Source organism: Motacilla alba, chromosome 1A, assembly GCF_015832195.1.
Source record: "Motacilla alba alba isolate MOTALB_02 chromosome 1A, Motacilla_alba_V1.0_pri, whole genome shotgun sequence".
Taxonomy (NCBI): domain Eukaryota; kingdom Metazoa; phylum Chordata; class Aves; order Passeriformes; family Motacillidae; genus Motacilla; species Motacilla alba.
The window spans coordinates 50,480,943-50,499,158 of NC_052031.1; the positions used below are offsets into that span (position 1 = coordinate 50,480,943).

At 48.9% G+C, this 18,216-nt stretch overlaps 2 protein-coding genes across 18 annotated transcripts in view; one reads left to right on the plus strand and one right to left on the minus strand.

Moving 5' to 3' along the window:
- TMPRSS6 (transmembrane serine protease 6) overlaps positions 1–6,397 on the plus strand; it is a 19,836-nt gene extending 13,439 nt beyond the window's left edge. For all 9 annotated transcript variants that reach the window (XM_038155262.1, XM_038155270.1, XM_038155264.1 and 6 more), the window contains 6 exons: positions 1,434–1,547; positions 1,824–1,940; positions 2,675–2,843; positions 3,249–3,520; positions 4,202–4,338; positions 5,029–6,397. In XM_038155262.1, the coding sequence (XP_038011190.1) occupies positions 1,434–1,547; positions 1,824–1,940; positions 2,675–2,843; positions 3,249–3,520; positions 4,202–4,338; positions 5,029–5,187 (968 nt within the window). In that variant the 3' untranslated portion in view covers positions 5,188–6,397. The remainder of the gene's footprint in view (positions 1–1,433; positions 1,548–1,823; positions 1,941–2,674; positions 2,844–3,248; positions 3,521–4,201; positions 4,339–5,028) is intronic.
- On the minus strand, positions 3,275–14,562 carry KCTD17 (potassium channel tetramerization domain containing 17). 9 transcript variants are annotated; one of them, XR_005259135.1, is made up of 8 exons: positions 13,542–13,768; positions 12,818–12,926; positions 11,003–11,094; positions 9,981–10,076; positions 9,478–9,603; positions 8,616–8,760; positions 8,148–8,220; positions 6,522–7,256 (listed from the first exon to the last, which is right to left on the minus strand). XR_005259135.1 is itself a non-coding variant. In XM_038155295.1 (7 exons), the coding sequence occupies exons 2-7, from the start codon at positions 12,828–12,830 to the stop codon at positions 7,235–7,237; spliced, it is 639 nt and encodes a 212-aa protein (XP_038011223.1). In that variant the 5' UTR covers positions 12,831–12,926; positions 13,777–14,562; the 3' UTR covers positions 6,522–7,234. The 9 variants fall into 9 exon arrangements, 8 of the variants coding, with proteins under 8 accessions (XP_038011222.1, XP_038011223.1, XP_038011220.1 ...); XM_038155295.1 differs by lacking the exons at positions 8,616–8,760; positions 13,542–13,768 and adding an exon at positions 13,777–14,562 and having other exon boundaries at positions 8,148–8,437; XM_038155292.1 differs by lacking the exon at positions 8,616–8,760.
- Between the last annotated feature and the right edge of the window lie 3,654 nt (positions 14,563–18,216).

Genomic DNA, 18,216 nt, shown 5'->3' on the forward strand with positions numbered 1-18,216 from the left:
ATATTTTGCCCTCGTTTGGGAACATCAAAGTCCTTGATCAGCCTCAATCATTTCTACATGCCAAAAGCAGTTAGTGCTGATTCAGGCTCCAGTCTTAGCATCTCAGAACTCCTGCAGAGCCCCATTCTCATAGGAACAGCAATTCAGGCTTAGACATGACACCTAATTCATCTATTCTCTCACCTCTGGTGTGGTGGGGGGCTCATCATATTGCTGCCACCACTAACTTTTCATTAGTTGTTTCCTACGGATGTTTCACAGATAAAGAGCCCTGAACCACTGGAGAGAGTGGCCAGTTTTGAAAGATTCAGAGGAAGGTGTAGGAAAAGTCTAAAGTCAAAGAAAGGAGAAATCTTTCTAAAGAAGCTTTAATTCAGTGCTAGAAATGTGAGAGCTCACATAAGATTGCCAAAGTTGGTTTTGCATTGTCTGCAGCGTTGCTGACAATGTGCTCTGTGCCATCATCCAGCTGTCTGACATCAGGGTTTGCATGCTTCCCTCCTGTAGACATGGATACATTTGCATCCTTATGAATATCTACTCTTTCCTTGAATCCCAGTATCTCCTTGGCCCCAGGGATATTGTGTCATTCAGTTCCACAGGTTGGCACAGACCAAGACTGACAGAAACCCCACACTTTCTCAGTGTTTTCCAATATTACTTTTTATTTGAAAAAAAAAAATAGAAACATTATTATTTCCTTCCTTTCTTATACTCTTGCCACTAGTGCATTTCTGATTATTCACTCTATGTTGGTATGGAACAATCCTTGTCTTTAAAATCAAAGTTCAAGTTGCCTCAGATCTTCATGTGCCTTTAGTCATCTGGAAGCTGAATGCTATTAATGAAAAATTGTAGTCATTGCAGTAAGAAAATGGTACACACAAACAGAACAAGTTCCTGCTATGGAAATCTGTGAACAGAAGTCAAACTCTGTGGTGGGCAGGCAGCTTAGACCCATCTCCATCCTCCAGTGTCCACCAGAACTCATGGACATTGCAGAATCCTTTGGTGTTCAGGTCTCAGCTGCAAGGGGAAGTGCTGGTCTGTTTGAAACAGTGACCCGTGAGCTGGGGTTGACAGCAAGGCAGGAGTAACAGTGACCTCACCAGACAGGATGCAGTCCTACAGAACCCTAACAAGGCAAGCAGACCAGGACTGGTGGTGGTAACTGAAGAGTCTATGGACCTCTAAACCAGTACATAGTGCTGAGGCCAAGACAAGAAAAGTTAAGTCAGCAACAGCAAAGTGTAAGACAGGCTGCAGGCATACCTACAATGCAGATCAGGCAAAATCTACACAGCTGCACTCTACCAGAGCTGGTCTTAAACACAGCTTATGAGGTGAGGGAAGAGGCTGCAGAGACTGCAGGACTTATGACCCTAACCTCACACCTTGTCTGCCTGATTCCCATGTGCTTCCCTCCTGTGCAGTGTGCCCTGCAAAGTTCCAGTGTCATGAGGACAGCACTTGCATCGAGTTCAGCAGGGTCTGCAACCAGCAGCTGGACTGTGTCAACGGGAGTGATGAGGAGCACTGCAGTGAAGGTAGGGAGGGGACAGTGCTGGGATGACAAATGCCCACCCCTGTGTTCGAACCAAGGCTGTCTGTAGAGTACTTCCCGCATGTGACATAAGGGCACTGTCTGGGAGTTAGCTTGCCCAGCCTCTTCACAATGTTTGTGAGCTGTTTGTTTGTTCAGGAAATTCCCTATCATCATTTATGGAGTTCCCCCAAGCTCTCTGCTGCCCTTTCTCCTCATTTAAAGGACTTCAGGCTGCATCTACAACCAGCTGCCCTCTCTCAGTCTTGGCTTTTTGCAGGGGTCCCCTGTGGTCCTTTCACCTACCGCTGTGAAGATGGGACCTGTGTGAAGAAACCCAACCCCCTGTGTGACACCACTGCAGACTGCAAGGACCTGTCTGATGAGAATCACTGTGGTGAGGAAATGATCAGCCACACGCTCAGCCAGGCAGGTTCAGGATGACACGTAGCTGCAAGTCGCCCCATTTTCTCCCACCACCCAGAAGAAGCACCCACACTCCCTTGTTCCACTACCTTCTCCCCACCTCAGTCCACAGTACCATTGCCCCTGCTCCACCCTGTAGTGGCAGGGACAGCAGCAATGAGCCAACTCTGTGCTGAGTGTGAACAAGCTCTTGCTCTTTGGATAGCTGCTCCCTGACTCCTTCAGGCAGAGGCATCAGGCCAGACAGACATGTCTCACAGGCCAGGTTCAACCCACAGGCTGCCTGTTTGACCACTGTGTTGGCTTATATGTCATTCACTGTACAAGACTCCAGCCAGGAAAATCACCCATGTCTGCATGGCCACTGGCAGGGAGAGAGTTAATGTTTTGATTTTCCTACTTGTTTTTTTCCAGAGCCCCAGTAGGCAGTGAAGGGGAATGATCAGGAGGGTTTCCTGACAGCACAGCAGGTAGCACAGTCAGCATGCTGCCCCAAAGGCATCCCCAGGCTGCAGCTGGAGGTGGGGAATGCTGGGAGGGAGTGCTCACTAGACCTGTCCTAGGCAGTACATAAAGCATGTGCTGGCTGGGTAAGACAAGCAATTAGAGGTCAAACTCTCAATCAACTAAGTAGGAAAGGAAGGGCAGGCACAGTATTTCATGTTCCCTTCCTTCCCTGAAGTACCTGCTGTGTCTCCTCCTCAGACTGTGGGATGCAAGCCCCTCTCAGCAGGATTGTGGGTGGTATGAATTCTGTGGAAGGAGAATGGCCATGGCAGGCCAGCCTGCAAGTTCGGGGCCGACACATTTGTGGGGGAACACTCATTGCTGACCGCTGGGTGGTCTCAGCCGCGCACTGCTTCCAGGATGAGAGGTAAATGGAGAGGGGAGGTGCTGGATAGAAAGATTTGCATTGCTTTGCCATGTCATGCATGATGGGAGGCTCTTCTGACTGATGAAAATGCCATGGGGCAGCTGCACTCCTCCTCTGGTACCTCAGCCCTGCTTCTCCATGGCTTGGAACTGAAGAAAGGGGTATGGATATATGCACTATTATCTGGTGTTGTGTGCAGGGGAAAAGGGTCAACACTGGGATTCACAGAGCAGCTTTGAGGGGACAATGATAGCAGAAGATACTGCACAGCTCCACCCTTGTTTTGGCTCTGTGTTGTCCCCACGCTGTCACAACAATGGAGATGTCAGCATGTGCTAGGATGGGGATAGCATTACCTGCAAAGTGTGCCCTTTGGGTCCCATGCTCTTCTGCTGCATCCTACAGGCTGGCCTCCCCTTCCATCTGGACCGTTTACTTGGGTAAATACTTGCAAAATGCCACCGGCCATACAGAGGTGTCCTTCAAGGTTATCCATCTCTTTCTTCACCCTTATTATGAGGAGGACAGCCATGATTATGATGTGGCCCTGCTCCAGCTGGATCATCCTGTGATCATCTCGCCCTTAATCCAGCCCATCTGCTTGCCTGCTCCATCTCACATCTTTGAGCCTGGCCTTCTTTGCTGGATCACTGGCTGGGGAGCCCTCAAGGAAGGTGGTAGGTTCAAGGTCTCCTGGTGGCCTACTGCAGCATTGCTGAGGCAGAAACATAGGGTCAGATGTGTCATAGGCAGAACAGGCTTCTGTTCATCCCAAAACATTGTGCCTCCTTCACTCCTTCTGATTTTGGATAATAGGTTGACCAAAGTTACCTGTTGAGTGCCCTGAAACCTCATGTGGAGAGGCAGGCATGGCAGTCTGGTAATCTGTATGGGGACAGCATGTGTTTCTTCATTCAAAGACTAGAACAACCCTTCAGGTCACCTTAGTGCCTTCACCCCCTTACAGACTTGTTCCAGCTGCTTCCTCATTGGAAACACTCAGGAGACTATACAGAACTGGACACTCCTGGTTTGTACTCTTAGACAGAAGAGCTTAACATCCATTTCAGTGAGAAACAACCCAAGACTCTGACAACCCAGGGGTTTCCCCAAAGCAGAATACTCCTTGTCCCAAAAGCTGAAGTGCCCACAACATACCCCTGCAGGAAAAGGAATGAAGGGGAATTTTATGCCTTCTATGCAGAAAAAGTGCTCTACTGAAAGTCAGAGACTGTGATGCCAGTGGAAAGCAGAACAGAAATTCCAGTGGCTGGTTTCAGCATGCAGTGAGGTAGGCATGGGCTAGGGGAAGTTCCACCATAGCTCACTTGTGCTAATTTTGGTGCTCTACTTTTCAGGGCATATCAGCAGTGTTCTGCAGAAAGTGGACGTGCAGCTGATCCAGCAGAACATCTGCAGTGAGGCTTATCACTACATGATTACTCCCAGGATGCTGTGTGCTGGGTACTACCAGGGCAAGAAGGATGCTTGCCAGGTGACAGAGGAGTTGTGGGATCAGGGTTCACTACCAGAGGTGGGACGTGTCCCAAGTCTCACAAATGCAATGCACAGCCTGAAATGAGGGGGGAAAGACAATATAAGGTCACTTTCCCAACACTTCCTCTAAGTGGCCAAAACCAGTTCTCATGACCACTTCTTCCCAGCATCCTTGCCTTAGACAGGATCCAAATACAGCTAAATTACCCTTTTCTCATTTCAGCCCATTCTTCACTCTACCTCCCACTTTCAAGTCAGGTGACTACATCAGTCTCTTATACCCTCAGCCTCTTTAGCACCTGTCATAGACAGTAACCTGTGTGCTCCTTCATTACTAGTAATCTCAAGCAATTCCTCTCTGCCACCCCTTATGGAATCCAGTTAAATTCCATCATCCTGGCCTGCCACGTATTTGGAAATGCCATACGGACCAGGAGGAATCAGTAGCACAATCAGCTTTTTGGGACCTGGCTGAGGGGGAGGAATTTGCACGATGAAGGAATAACTATGATTGCACTGGAGACTGTTTTTGACATCTGCCTAAAGTACAAGGAATGTTGCAGATGTCCCAGGCATGAGTTGAGGGGATACAGGCATGTGTATACAGAGGGGCTGAAAAATAACGTAATCAGGTGGCAGCAGAAGCTGGTGGATCACCACCACTTAATTTTACTTTTCTTTTTTCTAGGGAGATTCTGGAGGTCCACTGGCCTGCAAAGAACCCAGTGGCAGATGGTTTCTGGCTGGTTTGGTCAGCTGGGGAATGGGATGTGCACGTGCAAATCACTATGGAGTATACACCAGGATCACTCAGGTGCTGGGCTGGATGAACCAAACCATGAGCTGAGAAAAGTGCATCTCTGTCTTCTCCCCATCACACCTGCACTCACATGGCACTCATTCCTGATCTTGCTCACTTGCCTCCCAAAGAAAAAGAGTGTGGGATGTTGTCAGACCCAGGATGCTCTTCTGAACTGGGTAAAAAAAGGCTGCTGCAGGGATTGTAGAGAAAAGCAGGAAGACCCTCTTCCCCATTAGTGCTTCCCAGGGAGCATCCCAAGGGGTTTTTTGGCCATCCATTCAAAAGCAGGGAAAAGGGAGGCAAGTGGGGGAGTTTGGGGCAATGACATGACACACAGCAATAGGCTAAAGCTGATGGTTTCTGAGAAGAGGAATAAGGAGAGTTGAACTTTCCATGAACCATGTGATTAAGCCACAGTCTTATGCTGGAACATTTGCTGAAAGAAAATGTGACTGATGTAGTTAGAGATTCCAGTAACTGTGAAATCAATCTGCCTCCCTCTTCCTTCCTGCTGCTTATCCTTCATCCCCCTTCCCCTCCCATCACTCCTCCTCTTCCATCTCCCTAATAGCTTCTTTTCTTAGCTGGCATGTGCTGTTCACTGTGCTGTTCAGCTCAGCCAGCCAACTCTTCACGTCTCACTGACTCCCAGGCATGAGCCCAGCATCGCACCCCCAAGCACGTGTCCTGCCTCCCTGCTGGAGCAGCACCCAGCCTCCACTGCTGCACTTCCCCCAGTAAAAACGCTGGAGCAGACTCCCATCTCCTTCCCTCAGCCCTTCTAAATACCTTTAACATCAGGGCATCTCAACCTCTTCCATCTCCTATCTCAGGTAATGCAGGAGATGAAGGAGAAGGCTTCAGGGCACAGGGCTTAAACTGCAACTGCTGCGGGTTTGGTTTTTTAACTAAAGATATACACGTGTGTATGTGTGTGTGTGTGTGTTACATAATTGGCCACTCTCTGGAATTATAAATAAAATTAATTTGAGGATTTTTTTGGCTCTAGTTTGCCTCACTCTGCTAAAAATTATCTTGAGGTTTGTCTATTTTGACCAAACTCCAGTCCTGGCACTGTCAACTGGCAAAAGGTTCCACACCCTTGCCCAACCCCCATCAGCTGTCCTTAGGATTAACAAGATCACTAGACAGGTGGTCCTCACTTACTGCAGATAAGCAAACCTGCTCTGTAGCCCAGCTGCCTGCACTGGGGATGCAGCAGCACAGACACAGTGGGAAGGACCCCCAGCCCCCCAAAGACAGGCACAGCACAAGCAGCTTCTGGTGGCTCCAGGTGATGAATCCAAACTCCTTTTCTCCAACTCCCACCCTCTTATAGCAGGAACGAATTCTTGCCGCTTAAAATGAGAGGCGGCAAGGAGGAACAGACTGTGAATTTTATTCAGGAGTCTTCAGACACAGCAGTGAAGCAAACACCCTGCTCCCCAAAACTGGGATCTGCTTGGTGCTGGCTGACACAACATCAGATACCAGCATGTTCATGGTACCCAGGCAGCACACCATTCTCCTTCTCACACTGCTGGCACAGAGCTGCTTTGGGGGACAGGGAGGGAGGCACTAGGGAACGTGATACCCAGCACAGGGACACCTCCGAGCAATACAGGTGGCCCAGAAAAGAATGGTGGCTCTGCATCTGTCCCCAGGCCACAAGCCCACACCAGTTGCCAGCAACAGTGAAAGGGCAAGGGCTGGTTCTTCCACAGCTGCCACCACCTCGGTCCGCATTTGCATCCAGGGTGCTCAGGAAGGGACCGCAGGCTGCAGTGGCTGATCGCTGATGTCCCCACCAGGGGCCACTGTGACATTAAGGAAAGCCAGACTGCCAGGCATAGGAGACGGCTGTGGGCTCCCGCTCCTACAGCAGCTCAGGGGCTCCATGCAGCATCTGCCCTCCTCCAGGGCTGGAAGCTCAGGCCTCCGAGGTGAGTTTGTAAAAAAAATGGCTGCATGTGAAGAGTGAAGGGGGCTGGGGGCATCACTGTGGGAGAAGGGGCTGCCATACACTGCAGTACAAAAATAAAGATATAAACAAGAAATGAAAAGGCTGGAGTGGAGTGTTCAGATCACATCCTCAGATCTCTGGCTTGTAACAGCTAGAGAAGGAGAGAGAAAGAGAAACACAATCAATCAATGGTAGGAAAAAAAAGCAACTGAGCATGGAGGGGAGAGTGAGAAACAGAAAAGGGGAAATGAGAGAGGACACACAAACAGAAGAAAAGGAAAAGAAATGAGGGTGGGAAAACAGAACAGAAGGAAGAAAAAGTCCATGTGATTAACATACACTGAGTCTTAAGATAATAACACTCAGGTCCAACAGCCACAGACAAGGAGGCTTTCAGAGGGAGAGAGAAATGTCAGCCAGCTAACAAAAGCCCTCCATCAGGACCGGTGGAGATTGACACTGAGTATCTCCAGTTTAACAACAGTTTTGCAGTATGGAGAGGAATCCTCCTTCTAACACTTTCCATACCCAGCCTCACATGTCGGCCAGCCAGCCTTCCTAAGCAGGAGGCAGAGCAGAGAGGCTCATTTTGCACACAGCTGTGAGAGTATCTGCAGTGGGGACCAGCTGCTCCTGCTCTGCCTTTGCCACCGTTCTCACTGCACTCTGACCCTGGCAGAGCCAGTGGGGGAAATGCCCAGGGAAGGAAAAATAACAGGCTGCCTTCTGCAAACTGCCTGGGCTGGCAGGCAAAGGAGCTGCGGCCGGCAGTCTGGAGAAGCGATCTGGCATGCATGTCACGCAGACACGTGGCAAAATTCCACCCCTTCCCCGAACCACCCTGGCCTGCTTTGCATTCATTTCCACCCCTCTCCCAGCTGCACTCTCCTTTCTGCTGCCAGAGCCTCTGGTCCACAGCCACAGGAACTGCTTGGCAGGTAAAGGCAGGCATAGGATCAGAATACATAAAGCCACCTTAGGGATGAGTCAACCTCACACCTCCCTCCTTCCCCTCCCCAAGCTCTACAAACCAGGGCCATACCCACAAGAGGGAAGTGAGTCACTCATGCAGAGCTCAGGCTGGCAGGAGCTGGGAGTGCAGACAGGTAACATACCTGCAGAGGAGGAAAAGTGAGGAGCAGAGAGAGACAGGGCCCTGGGCAGAGACCACTCTGAGCCCTGAGGGACAAGGAGAGCAGAGGGATGGATGCTGGAGGCTGGCAAGTGGGGCAATGTGGGAGGTAGATGACAGTGCTGGGATGGACACGGGAGGGAGCAGGAGGGAGGGTCCGCAGGAAGAGAGTTTAGCACAATCCCAAATAGATGGACAGTCTGCAAATAAAAATAAAACCGTAGATAAACCAAACAGTTAAAAATACAAAGCAGCAGCCATGGTAACAGCTCTCCCCTATCAGCTTTATCTCCAGAGAGATTCCAGCTTCTGGAGAGGACAGCCCCCACACCCCACACCTGTTCTAGTCCTTCCCTGCTGCTAGCTGTGAGCTCTCACCAGAAAGGTGGACGAGTCTATGCCTGGGGAGTTATTTTTATCATTTTCCTCAGGGATTTGCTGCACCTTTCTCCTCTGCTTCTGCTTCTGCCTCTGCCTCCTCCTCCACCTCCTGCTCTTCCTCCTCCAGGTCCTCCTCTGTGTTCTGTGGCCCAGCATGTGGGACAAAAGGAAGAAAGAGTGGAAATGCTTGCAAGATGAGCCATGGCAGTTCTTTCTGACACACAACGGAACAAAGCAATTGTCATAACACTGGAATAAAAAGGGACCTTTCCCCATGGCCAAGACAATTCTAGGTCAGGGAACAGAGAGGGTTGTTTTCCTCTGGAGTATCACATCAGGGTATCTAACCCACTTACAAGTGCTGTGACCCCACTGTCCAACAACTGCTACCAGTTGCTAGTGCTCCTTCCTGCATCCTGGGTGTCTACAGAACGTCATGCACTGCCACATGTTTCTGTTCTTCCCTCAAAAGGGGAGCAGGAGATATCTGCCCCTCAGGCTGAGACTCAAAAAGGAAAGAGAATGCTGTAAAACCTTCAGGGAAATAATGCCCTATAGGCAGTGATACACACAGAATGGGCATGAGGAGGCATGAGGGGGATGTTAGAGTAGCATGAGAGGTGCCAGGGTGACTTGCTAAAGCCATTTGCCACATACAACCACACACCACCCCTCCAACACACACACTCCTCCTTTTGGGCCACGGGTGTGATGCCACAGTGCTGAACACCAGGACAGGCCCCTGTACTTCACCACTGAGGTGCCCCATTGTCACAAGGGAGAGAGAAAAGAGAGAAGGAGCAAAGAGCAAAGGATCTCATAGGCAATGGGAGCAGGGTCATAGCAAAGTTAATCTCACCTTGGCTTTGTGGCTGGGCTCAGAGCTCAGGCCATTGGGGGAGTTGTACAACTCCTTGGAGACCACACACAGGAATTCTGTCTGATCCTCATTCCCATAATTATAGGATGAGCCAATGTTCACAAGCTAGAAAAGATGAGAGCAAGAATCACAAGCACATATTCCTGGAAACACCCACTCCACCTGGGGAGCAAGGCAAAAAGCCCACCATGCAGCACTGAGTCCAATGCACAATCCTGTTGGAAAGGCCTCATAACTAAGCTGAGGAGACAACACAGAGAACCAGCAGAGAAGCCAGCCAGGATGCAAAACAGGCTGGCCTCACACAGCATCCTCTAAACCTCTAGAAAGGGGCAAGAAAGAGTCATTGATTGAGCGTCATGAGTCAATCAATAACTTAGTATTCTCAGAGAGGGAAGGAGCCTTGCCTGGCAATTGTATGGTATCCATGATCTTTTCCCCAGAAAACAACTCCTTCTCCCCCTGCACTGCCTTACCCATACCTGCTCAAAGCGCCATCCATCTGACATGGTGGAAACCATCTGAGTGAGCTCCTCTTCCTGGCACTGCAGAACACGGTAGACATGCTTAGGAGGCACCTGAGAGAAAAATTGCAGAGCACACTGACAACTGTCACATGCTAAAAGCTGTTCATCTCCTGCAGAATGAAGTGGTAATACCCCTCCTTGACAGACCTGTCCTCTTTCCCATGTCCTAGGTGAAAGGGGAGTGGAAATCACAATCCAGCTTTCTCCTGTGCTGAACAGTATCTCCAGGCAAGAACAGTATCTCTCCTGAAGAGTAGGGACTGAACTGATGGCTCCCTGCATTGTCCCTAGAAGATCCTGCCCTCTTTTGATAGCGAGTATGCACTTGTAAGGACAAAATCACTTTTGCAAATGCAACAAATGCTGATGGGGCTTTGCAGCACATAGTGGCTGTGCTGCTGGAGGCTTACAACCTGAGGCAAACAAGATGAAAAGTGAGATAGCAGACAATCCTCCCTCTAAGAAAGATTTTCAAAGGTTGCTGGCCAAGACAGAGTGTGATTGTGTCACAGGATTGATTCCTTGTCTGCATTTAACTCTTTCACAGCCATCTCTTCACCTATTTCCTCCAGGTTTCTCTACAGGTATTTCCATGCTCTGCATTGTGATTACACTCTCAGGACTCCCAGCACCAGTCCTCCTCTCCATGACACCTTTGCTCTCCTCACAAACATTCCTCTATATCACACAGCAACCAGCTGCCTCCTTCCAAAAGCTAGAGGAGCTCACTTAGTTTCAGGGGCTACATCCAGCATTACTTCTGGGATGCAAAGCAAGACTGCAACTTGTTTATTGTAACTAAATTGGTTGTAGCTTGTCCCCTGCAAGACTTTGCTGCATTGGGATTAGCACATAACCTCTAATTAGTTGTTTCCTTCCATTCCTTGCTGCTTTTCTCAAGTCTTCTCTCAGTCTGGACTCATCTCTCTCCTTTTTTACACCCTCTGCTTTACCCACCCCACTCTATCTTGCCATACCTGTGTTACTGTGTAGTCCTTCTCCTCCATTCGATCCTTGATTATTCGGATCAAAGGACCAATGTTATAGAACTCAGCTTCTTCAAGGATCCCTGAGAAAGACAGACAGAAGGACCACAAAGACAGAAAGTTAGCAGCCCATCTTTATTTTTTGACTTGCAAAAGATCAATTCTGAGTCTCACAAGGTCCATAGGGAGAAATTATATCACTGCCTAACTTTTAACAGGCTTGAAACCCTTACTGCAGAGAATTGAAACTTGGCCCTCTGCATCTTGTTTCTAATGCTCACCCCAACTTCCTTATGCTGCCTGCTACTACAGAAACAGGCACTGCCAGTGAAGGCTTGTGCTGAGGACTGCTAATACCTTTCCCAGATACCTGGCCAAGGAGTACAACTGTAGGCTCCAATCTCTCTCAATGATCATTTGTCTGACCTTGCTCAGACTCTCTTACTAAGGCAGAAAACCAAAACTTGCAGTTCTGACAAGTCACCAAAAGAGCCTAGAAAAGCCTAACCTACCTCCTAGGCCGCTTGGAGTTGCAGCCCCATATGACTTTATATGATCTTTGGCTCTCTTCCCTGTGCTTCAACTTAAAACAGGTACACAGAAATGGTTTTGTTTTTTTCTCTACAGTGTTTGCATCCATCACCTCTCTTGAGACTCACCTGTTTGCTAACCGACCTTCAGGAAAAGGGAGGTGGTTCCCAGAGAGTCAGTGAGGGAAAGGTGGCTGGAAGCCAACACTCATGTTCCCAGGGCAGTACAAAGAAACTATAGATGGGGAGATTGATCCTTCACTACCTGACACTCTCAGACCTCTTCTGTATCTCTCATTCAGCAGTGAATTGTCTAAGGGGTTAGTTTTATGCCAGTCTGAATGTTTGCAGTAGGACAAAGAAAAGGCACTGGATGAACTGAACTCCTGTTTATGTTTCAGATTTGACATTAAAACCTGCAGATGAACTCTCTCTGACCTGAGGATTACGAGAAATGTAAAGTAGGAAACACCTCAAATTTGTGCTTATTACAATCCTGTACCATTAGTTGGGTATATTTTTGGAATTATAACTGGTAAGACTATTTTGAAGAAAAGTATCCTTGCTTTAGGTAAAAATGTCTAAGAAAGGCAAGACGACTAATGACCATGCAGAAACTGCGCTTGGCAAAGGCTGGACAGCACAACCTGTATTTAGAATTGGCTCCTTATTAGACTCTAGCATCCAAAAAAACAATAAGGCACTGTGGACTGTCTGGTAACACTGTGATGTCACCAAGTTATCCTGTTGGACCCACTGTCAACCTCAGATGAGGGACTGGTTTGTCTGACTTGCTCTACTGGAATTTCTGCAGTCCACAACCATGAGAGCACAAGCAGCATACAGTGCATATCACTGATTAATGATGGTCTTTATTACAGTCAGTAGAAGAGATGAGCTTGGTTTTGTTTGGTCTACTGGGGTTTCATTCCTAATTAGAAACAGACACTAATAGAAAACTCAGTCATAGAGCCTGATTAAAAGTAGATCAGGAACCAGTAAAAAATGGCTTATTGAGGCTCTGAGATCTTGCCTACTTCTGTCTTGGTGACATTCTCTGCTGGACAGTTGTGATGCCATAACACCTGCAAGGATGCCTTCCTCACCCACTCCAAACCCCTTTACTAAAGGAGACATTGTCATGCTTAGCAGGAATAGCTCTCTGAAATCCTCCCACATCAACATCCAAAACAAGAACAAGAGACAAGAAGGCTGACCACAAGTCCTGTTTTTCCTGAATATGGTAAGTGGGATTTTTCTGAGTTCCACAACTCACCCTCTTCAGCCATATCTTTATCCAGGACCAGCTTCCCATGACGGAGGAAATTCAGAATCGGTCCAAAGTAAGTGGGGTCCCGATCTATTAGGTATGCACCAGTTTCATCCTAGCAAGAGATATAGATCACAAGAAGAAAAAACCCAAGGAAAACTGTAACCAACTGTAAAATGCCCCAGAATACAAGAAAATACAAAACCTAAGCAAAAATGTCCACTATTTCTACGATTCTTGGAAAACCATGGGTTCCTGACAGTCCCTAGCCAAGTCGTGGATTTTAACTCCTGTATTGATCTGCTCAGCATGCCCATCACAGCATGAATCAATCCAGCTGAAAAAGCCAAACAAAATAGGCCTCAGTCTCTTTGTGTAACTGTGCATCCCGGCCTGGTGCAAGCGAGCAAAAACCACCTTACAGGAACAAGGCTGAGTCAGGCAGACACAGCCGGGAAGTAGACCCAGGATGAGGGGTGACAAAGAGGAAGGAGAGCAGGAGCAGAGGGGAGATGGCCTCTCTTTTTCCCAGCTCGGGAAGGCAGGTGCCAGGCTACAACAAGGTGGAATCTGGCATGGGGAAATCCTTCCCGGGAGAGGGGGGGAAAAGAGCAGGCATTTCTCACTCAGTTGCTCCTGCAGCTGCCGGGGTCTGGCTCCATCCCTGCATCCCTCCAGCCCTCCCCATGCTCGGTGGGGCACGGTGCGGGAGGCAACCCAGCTGCCTTACCCGGTCCGACTGCAGCTCCTCGCCCTGGCACAAGCGACACAGGAAAGATTTCTGCTCCCGACACAGGGTCTGCCTGGTGGTGAGGAAGATGGTGCCCCCCACATTGAGCCTCACCCACTTGGCCTGGGTGCCAGCGGGTGGCGGGATGTCCCAGGTGCAGCGTAGCCCCACGGCGCCCTGCATCTCCTCCCTGCCCTCCATCCTCATCCTCACCCCCACCTCCCCCACGGCGTACAGGGACTGCCGCAGGTGCTGCCTGTCGGAGAATGCCGGGATCTGTAGTTTATCTGCCTCTCCCTCCGCAGCAGCCGTGTTTCCTGGGGACCAGGATCTTCCCTTTGACTACCAAGGGAGTTCTGAGAGGAGGAAGGTTGCTTGGCGCTGGAGGATATCACTGCGGCTATTAGGGTGGGCAAAGCCACAGCTCCACAGCGCTGACACTCCCTGGCTTTCCCACTGTTCCCGTTTTCACAGACCATGGGCCAGTCAGCATTCCGGAGGTGCGGGGTGTTATGCAAAAATCGTCGGCATCGATTTCCACAGACATCCTCTCCGGCTCTTTAAAAGGTTCTGGGAACTGTAGTTTCGCAGGGACGTACACAAAAGGGTGATGGGAACTGTAGTTTTCCCAGCTCGCTGTTCCTGCAATGAGGCTGCGGTAACGAAGGGCACTGCACCGCATGACCCCAGCCCTGCGGCCGGTACTCTGCCTGCTTCCAGTCCTGGGTCTTGTCTGCAAGCTTCCTCGGAGACAGGAAGCACAACCTGCTCCCTGGCAGTCAGCAGATTAAGCCCCTCAGGGCTGTACTTCACAGCATTCCCTTCAGGACATCCATTACACTCGGTGCTGCATCAGTTGCCATCCTTTCTTGCAGCAAAATATGCAGACAATTGCCTTCTTGCTAACATATGTAGGGACAGTTCTGGGAACTGTATTTTGGATCTGCATGTAAGTGCTGGCAGGGGGCAGGAATAATTTTTCCTCCAGCTCAGAGGAGTTGCTGACTCAGCAAACTCCCCATCCCCCCCGCCCGGCCCCGGGCTGCTCTACCATCGCAAATCCCCCGCGTCCTTCCCCTGGGCTCCTGCCATCCCTGTTTGTGTCTGGGCAAGAGAGAGCTCAGACTGTAACTCAGCTCTGCCTGGAGTTTTACCTCTGCCCCGGGCATGTATCACCCGCCGAGTTTGATGCGCCAATCTCGTGTTATGGAATCTAGCCCTGCCTCTGCCACTCGCTGCTGCCAGGCTGAGCCTGGTGCTCAGCAGTTCATGCCCCAAGGGACTCTGTTCAAACACACTTCTTGGCACGGACACGACCTGAACAAGCTCTCTCCAACAGCTCTGCTTTTCCCACTCCCACCTAAGCACAGCTGTGCTTGCCAGCAGCTTGAGCACATTAAAAATGGAAAGGCTGGTGTTTCACCCCATTGCAGCTCAAAACCTTCCTCCACCTAAGCAACTTGCTGGTTCTTCCTTGACAAGGCAATGCGGCACTGCAGAGACACACAACACTTTCTTATTCTTGCATTTAGATCTTAGCACCTTTGGAGGTGGGGGGTGATTGAGTGAAGAGGCTGGGTAAAGAGAAACAATATGTTTTACTCTTACATTCCATTTCTTCTTGTCCTTCCTCCTTCTTTTACTTGCAAATCACTACAGAAGAAGGCAGTTGCCCTACCCCAGATCACCCAGGATTTCCTTCACAAAGATGGCATGTATACTTTGCTCCTTCTGTGGAGGAGCGCCAAGGGGAGGAGAGGAAGAGAGGGTAACACGGAAGAGGTTTCAAGATTGCTGACCTTCAGCTAATTTAAGTACAGGAACAATGCAGCTGCTCCAGGGTGTAAATTCAAATAATTTTGAACCAGCACTAGAGTGACCATCAACAGAGCATGAAAAAATATTTTTGTCTACCTATATGGAGCAAGTTCTGACCAAAATTACTGCCAGCCCTGGGACCAGTCTCCACTGAGCAGTAACATGCATCAAAGATGCTCAGACTAACACTGACCTGGGCTGAAGCATCACAGTGCAACACAGCTCTGGGCTGTCAGACTGCTGTCCTCCCAATTCTGGCTCTGAGTCAAACCACAGCAAATTGGAAACCTCTGCCCTGCACTCTGGTGTGTGAGGACTACAGGACCCTGTGTGTGCTGGCTACAGCTCCAGCACAGAACTGGGGTGAGGACTGTGGCTCTCCGACATGAATGCAGCAGTTGGGTGGCAGCCTATAGCCCCTTATCTCCCCCTCCGAGAAATCTGCCCTGCCTTCAATTTTTTTCCCTCTTTTACCAAGGGTTCACCCTCTCCTTTTCCTCCTCTCATATCTCCTCAGCCTCTTTCTCCTTTTTAAGGTCCAACTCTTGTTCTCAACACCTTCTTTTCCAACCTCCCCCATAACAATGCTGCTCAGGAGTCCAGGATGGTCTATACGCAAGGCCTACTTTCTTCCATTAATACCAGTCTCCACTGGAGGCTCCAGCTGGAACCTCAAGTCTTGCTCACCCCAGGGCCAAGGGGTGAAAAGTTAATTACTAAATCTAAAGAGGCATACTGTGAATAAGGAAAGATGTCAAGGAACACCACTTCTAACATCAGAGTATTTTTTTTCTGCAATACACAGCAAAAAAATCATTGAAAATGCACCAGGCCAGGGATTTCCCCACAGTATAGGAAAATCCTCTTTAGGAAGAAGCCAGTGTGGGGTGAGTTACCAACTGAAATGTTTTGATGAGTTGGTGGCGTGGGCTAAATACAGACTTGATTGCACACTATCACCAGATGTAGTTCTGAGATGCAATTAAGGCACCCTTGTTAATATCCCCTAAAATCAAGAAACAGAACACAGGAGAGGTAAGTTTAAACAATCGGTGGTGTTTGGTCAAAGGTTGGACTCAATGATATCAGTTCTTTCCCAGCCTTAAGGTTTTATGATTCTATGACTTGTTCCTGCTGCCTTTATGACTGTTGTATATAAAACACATGCACAGAAACAGAGGGAGAGCAAGCAAGAGCTTACACAGGGCTGTGTGATGCTGTAAGACCATACAACCTTGCAGAGACCCCAGTGAAATCATGGGGACCACTGCTCAGACAGACTAGGAGCAGGAAAAACTTGACAGCCACTGGATACTGAACAAGAGCTGAGGAGAACAGAGCAGGAGGTAAATTGGGAGTGTCTTGGTTCAGCAGTCAGGACCGCAATGCAATCCTGCAGAAGGCTGCACACACTGCAGTGCTCTGCAGCTTGGTACATGGCATATGATGCATCGGTGGCATTGCAGAGCTGTTCTTATGGAACTGTTGTGTTGTGGAACAGCAGTGGGAGCAGGGATGACCATGTGTTGGCAGAGTGTCACCACTCTGACAGGCTGGGAACACATATTGGGGATTACATGGCAGGAGGCCCTGGAGAAGAAACCAGTTGGAAAAGCTAGTTGGCATGTCCATGTAGGATCAGTGCCACTCTCTTTTCTACAGGAAGTGGAGAAGGGAAGACAAGTGATGCTCTGACATTTTGTCAACAGGGAATTGGGCAAATAAAACTCCCGACACTGGACTTGGGGATGGACACAGTTGAATAATAGAGTCCAGCTTGACTGCCAGCTGAGCTAGGCATATTGAAGCATGAAGAGAAAGGCTCCATGGCATACAGGCAAGCTAATCTTCTTCCACCTTCTTGTGCTGCATGAGGTCTGTGAGCAACATACCTGCATTCAAAGCAGTGTGCAAAGCCTGTGTGTGGATGTGCATCACGCAGCACTTTTGCTGAAGACTGCTGGGAGAAGGAGACAGAATGCCTGTGTAGCACCTGGCTGGAAGCTGGGAACAGGAAAGATGGGAAGAATATGAAATGTCCCTGCAGGCAACACCAATCACCACAGTTCATGAAGTGCTTGGGCCAGTGGTGCTGGTAGAAGGGCTGCTTTAGAATTTGGAAAAATTTGCAGAGGAAAAAAGTTTGCTGGGAAATGAAGCATGAAATAGTGCAGCCGGACTGCTAGGGAGCAGGATGGAAGGAAGAGGAAGGGAGATAACAAAGAAGACAAGTGAAGAATAGAGGACCATGAGATTACTTTTGACTAGACCAGACTGTCTGCTCAGAATCCGAACCTCCTTTGGGACAAAAGTATTGCAGATAGTAAAATATACCAATAAACTAATAAAGAGTTTACATGCTGGCCTGGGATTCTCAAATTTATACAGAGAGCTGTAAAAACTCTAGTCTTAAGGTAGCCACAGGTCAGTGTGACCTTCCTCCTACATCAGGGCTGTTGTTTAGGCTAACCTTTTGGCTACCATGAGCCCTATTCCACCAAAGACATGCCATTACCAATTCCCTGTGGCAAATTTTCCACAGGAAAGTCATGAACATTAGTGACTTGCATTATATCTACTTCCCCCAGCTTTCGGTTCCTATAGGAAACCCACCCACTGAGTCAGGGACATAAAGATCTGCTGAACATTTATAGTCCTGGTGTAAGTCCCCTCAGCTGTTCCATATGTCCAGTAGCATCTGTTAGAGCTCAAAATAGGTTTCTCAAGTCTCCAGGATTTGAAAACATTGTCTCAGTCTTCACAACCTTCTCACTGTTTTGCCTGCATCACCAGAAGGGATCCAAACTAAAAGGAGGGGTAACATCAGAAGACACTCTTGGATAGATTTTTGATACAT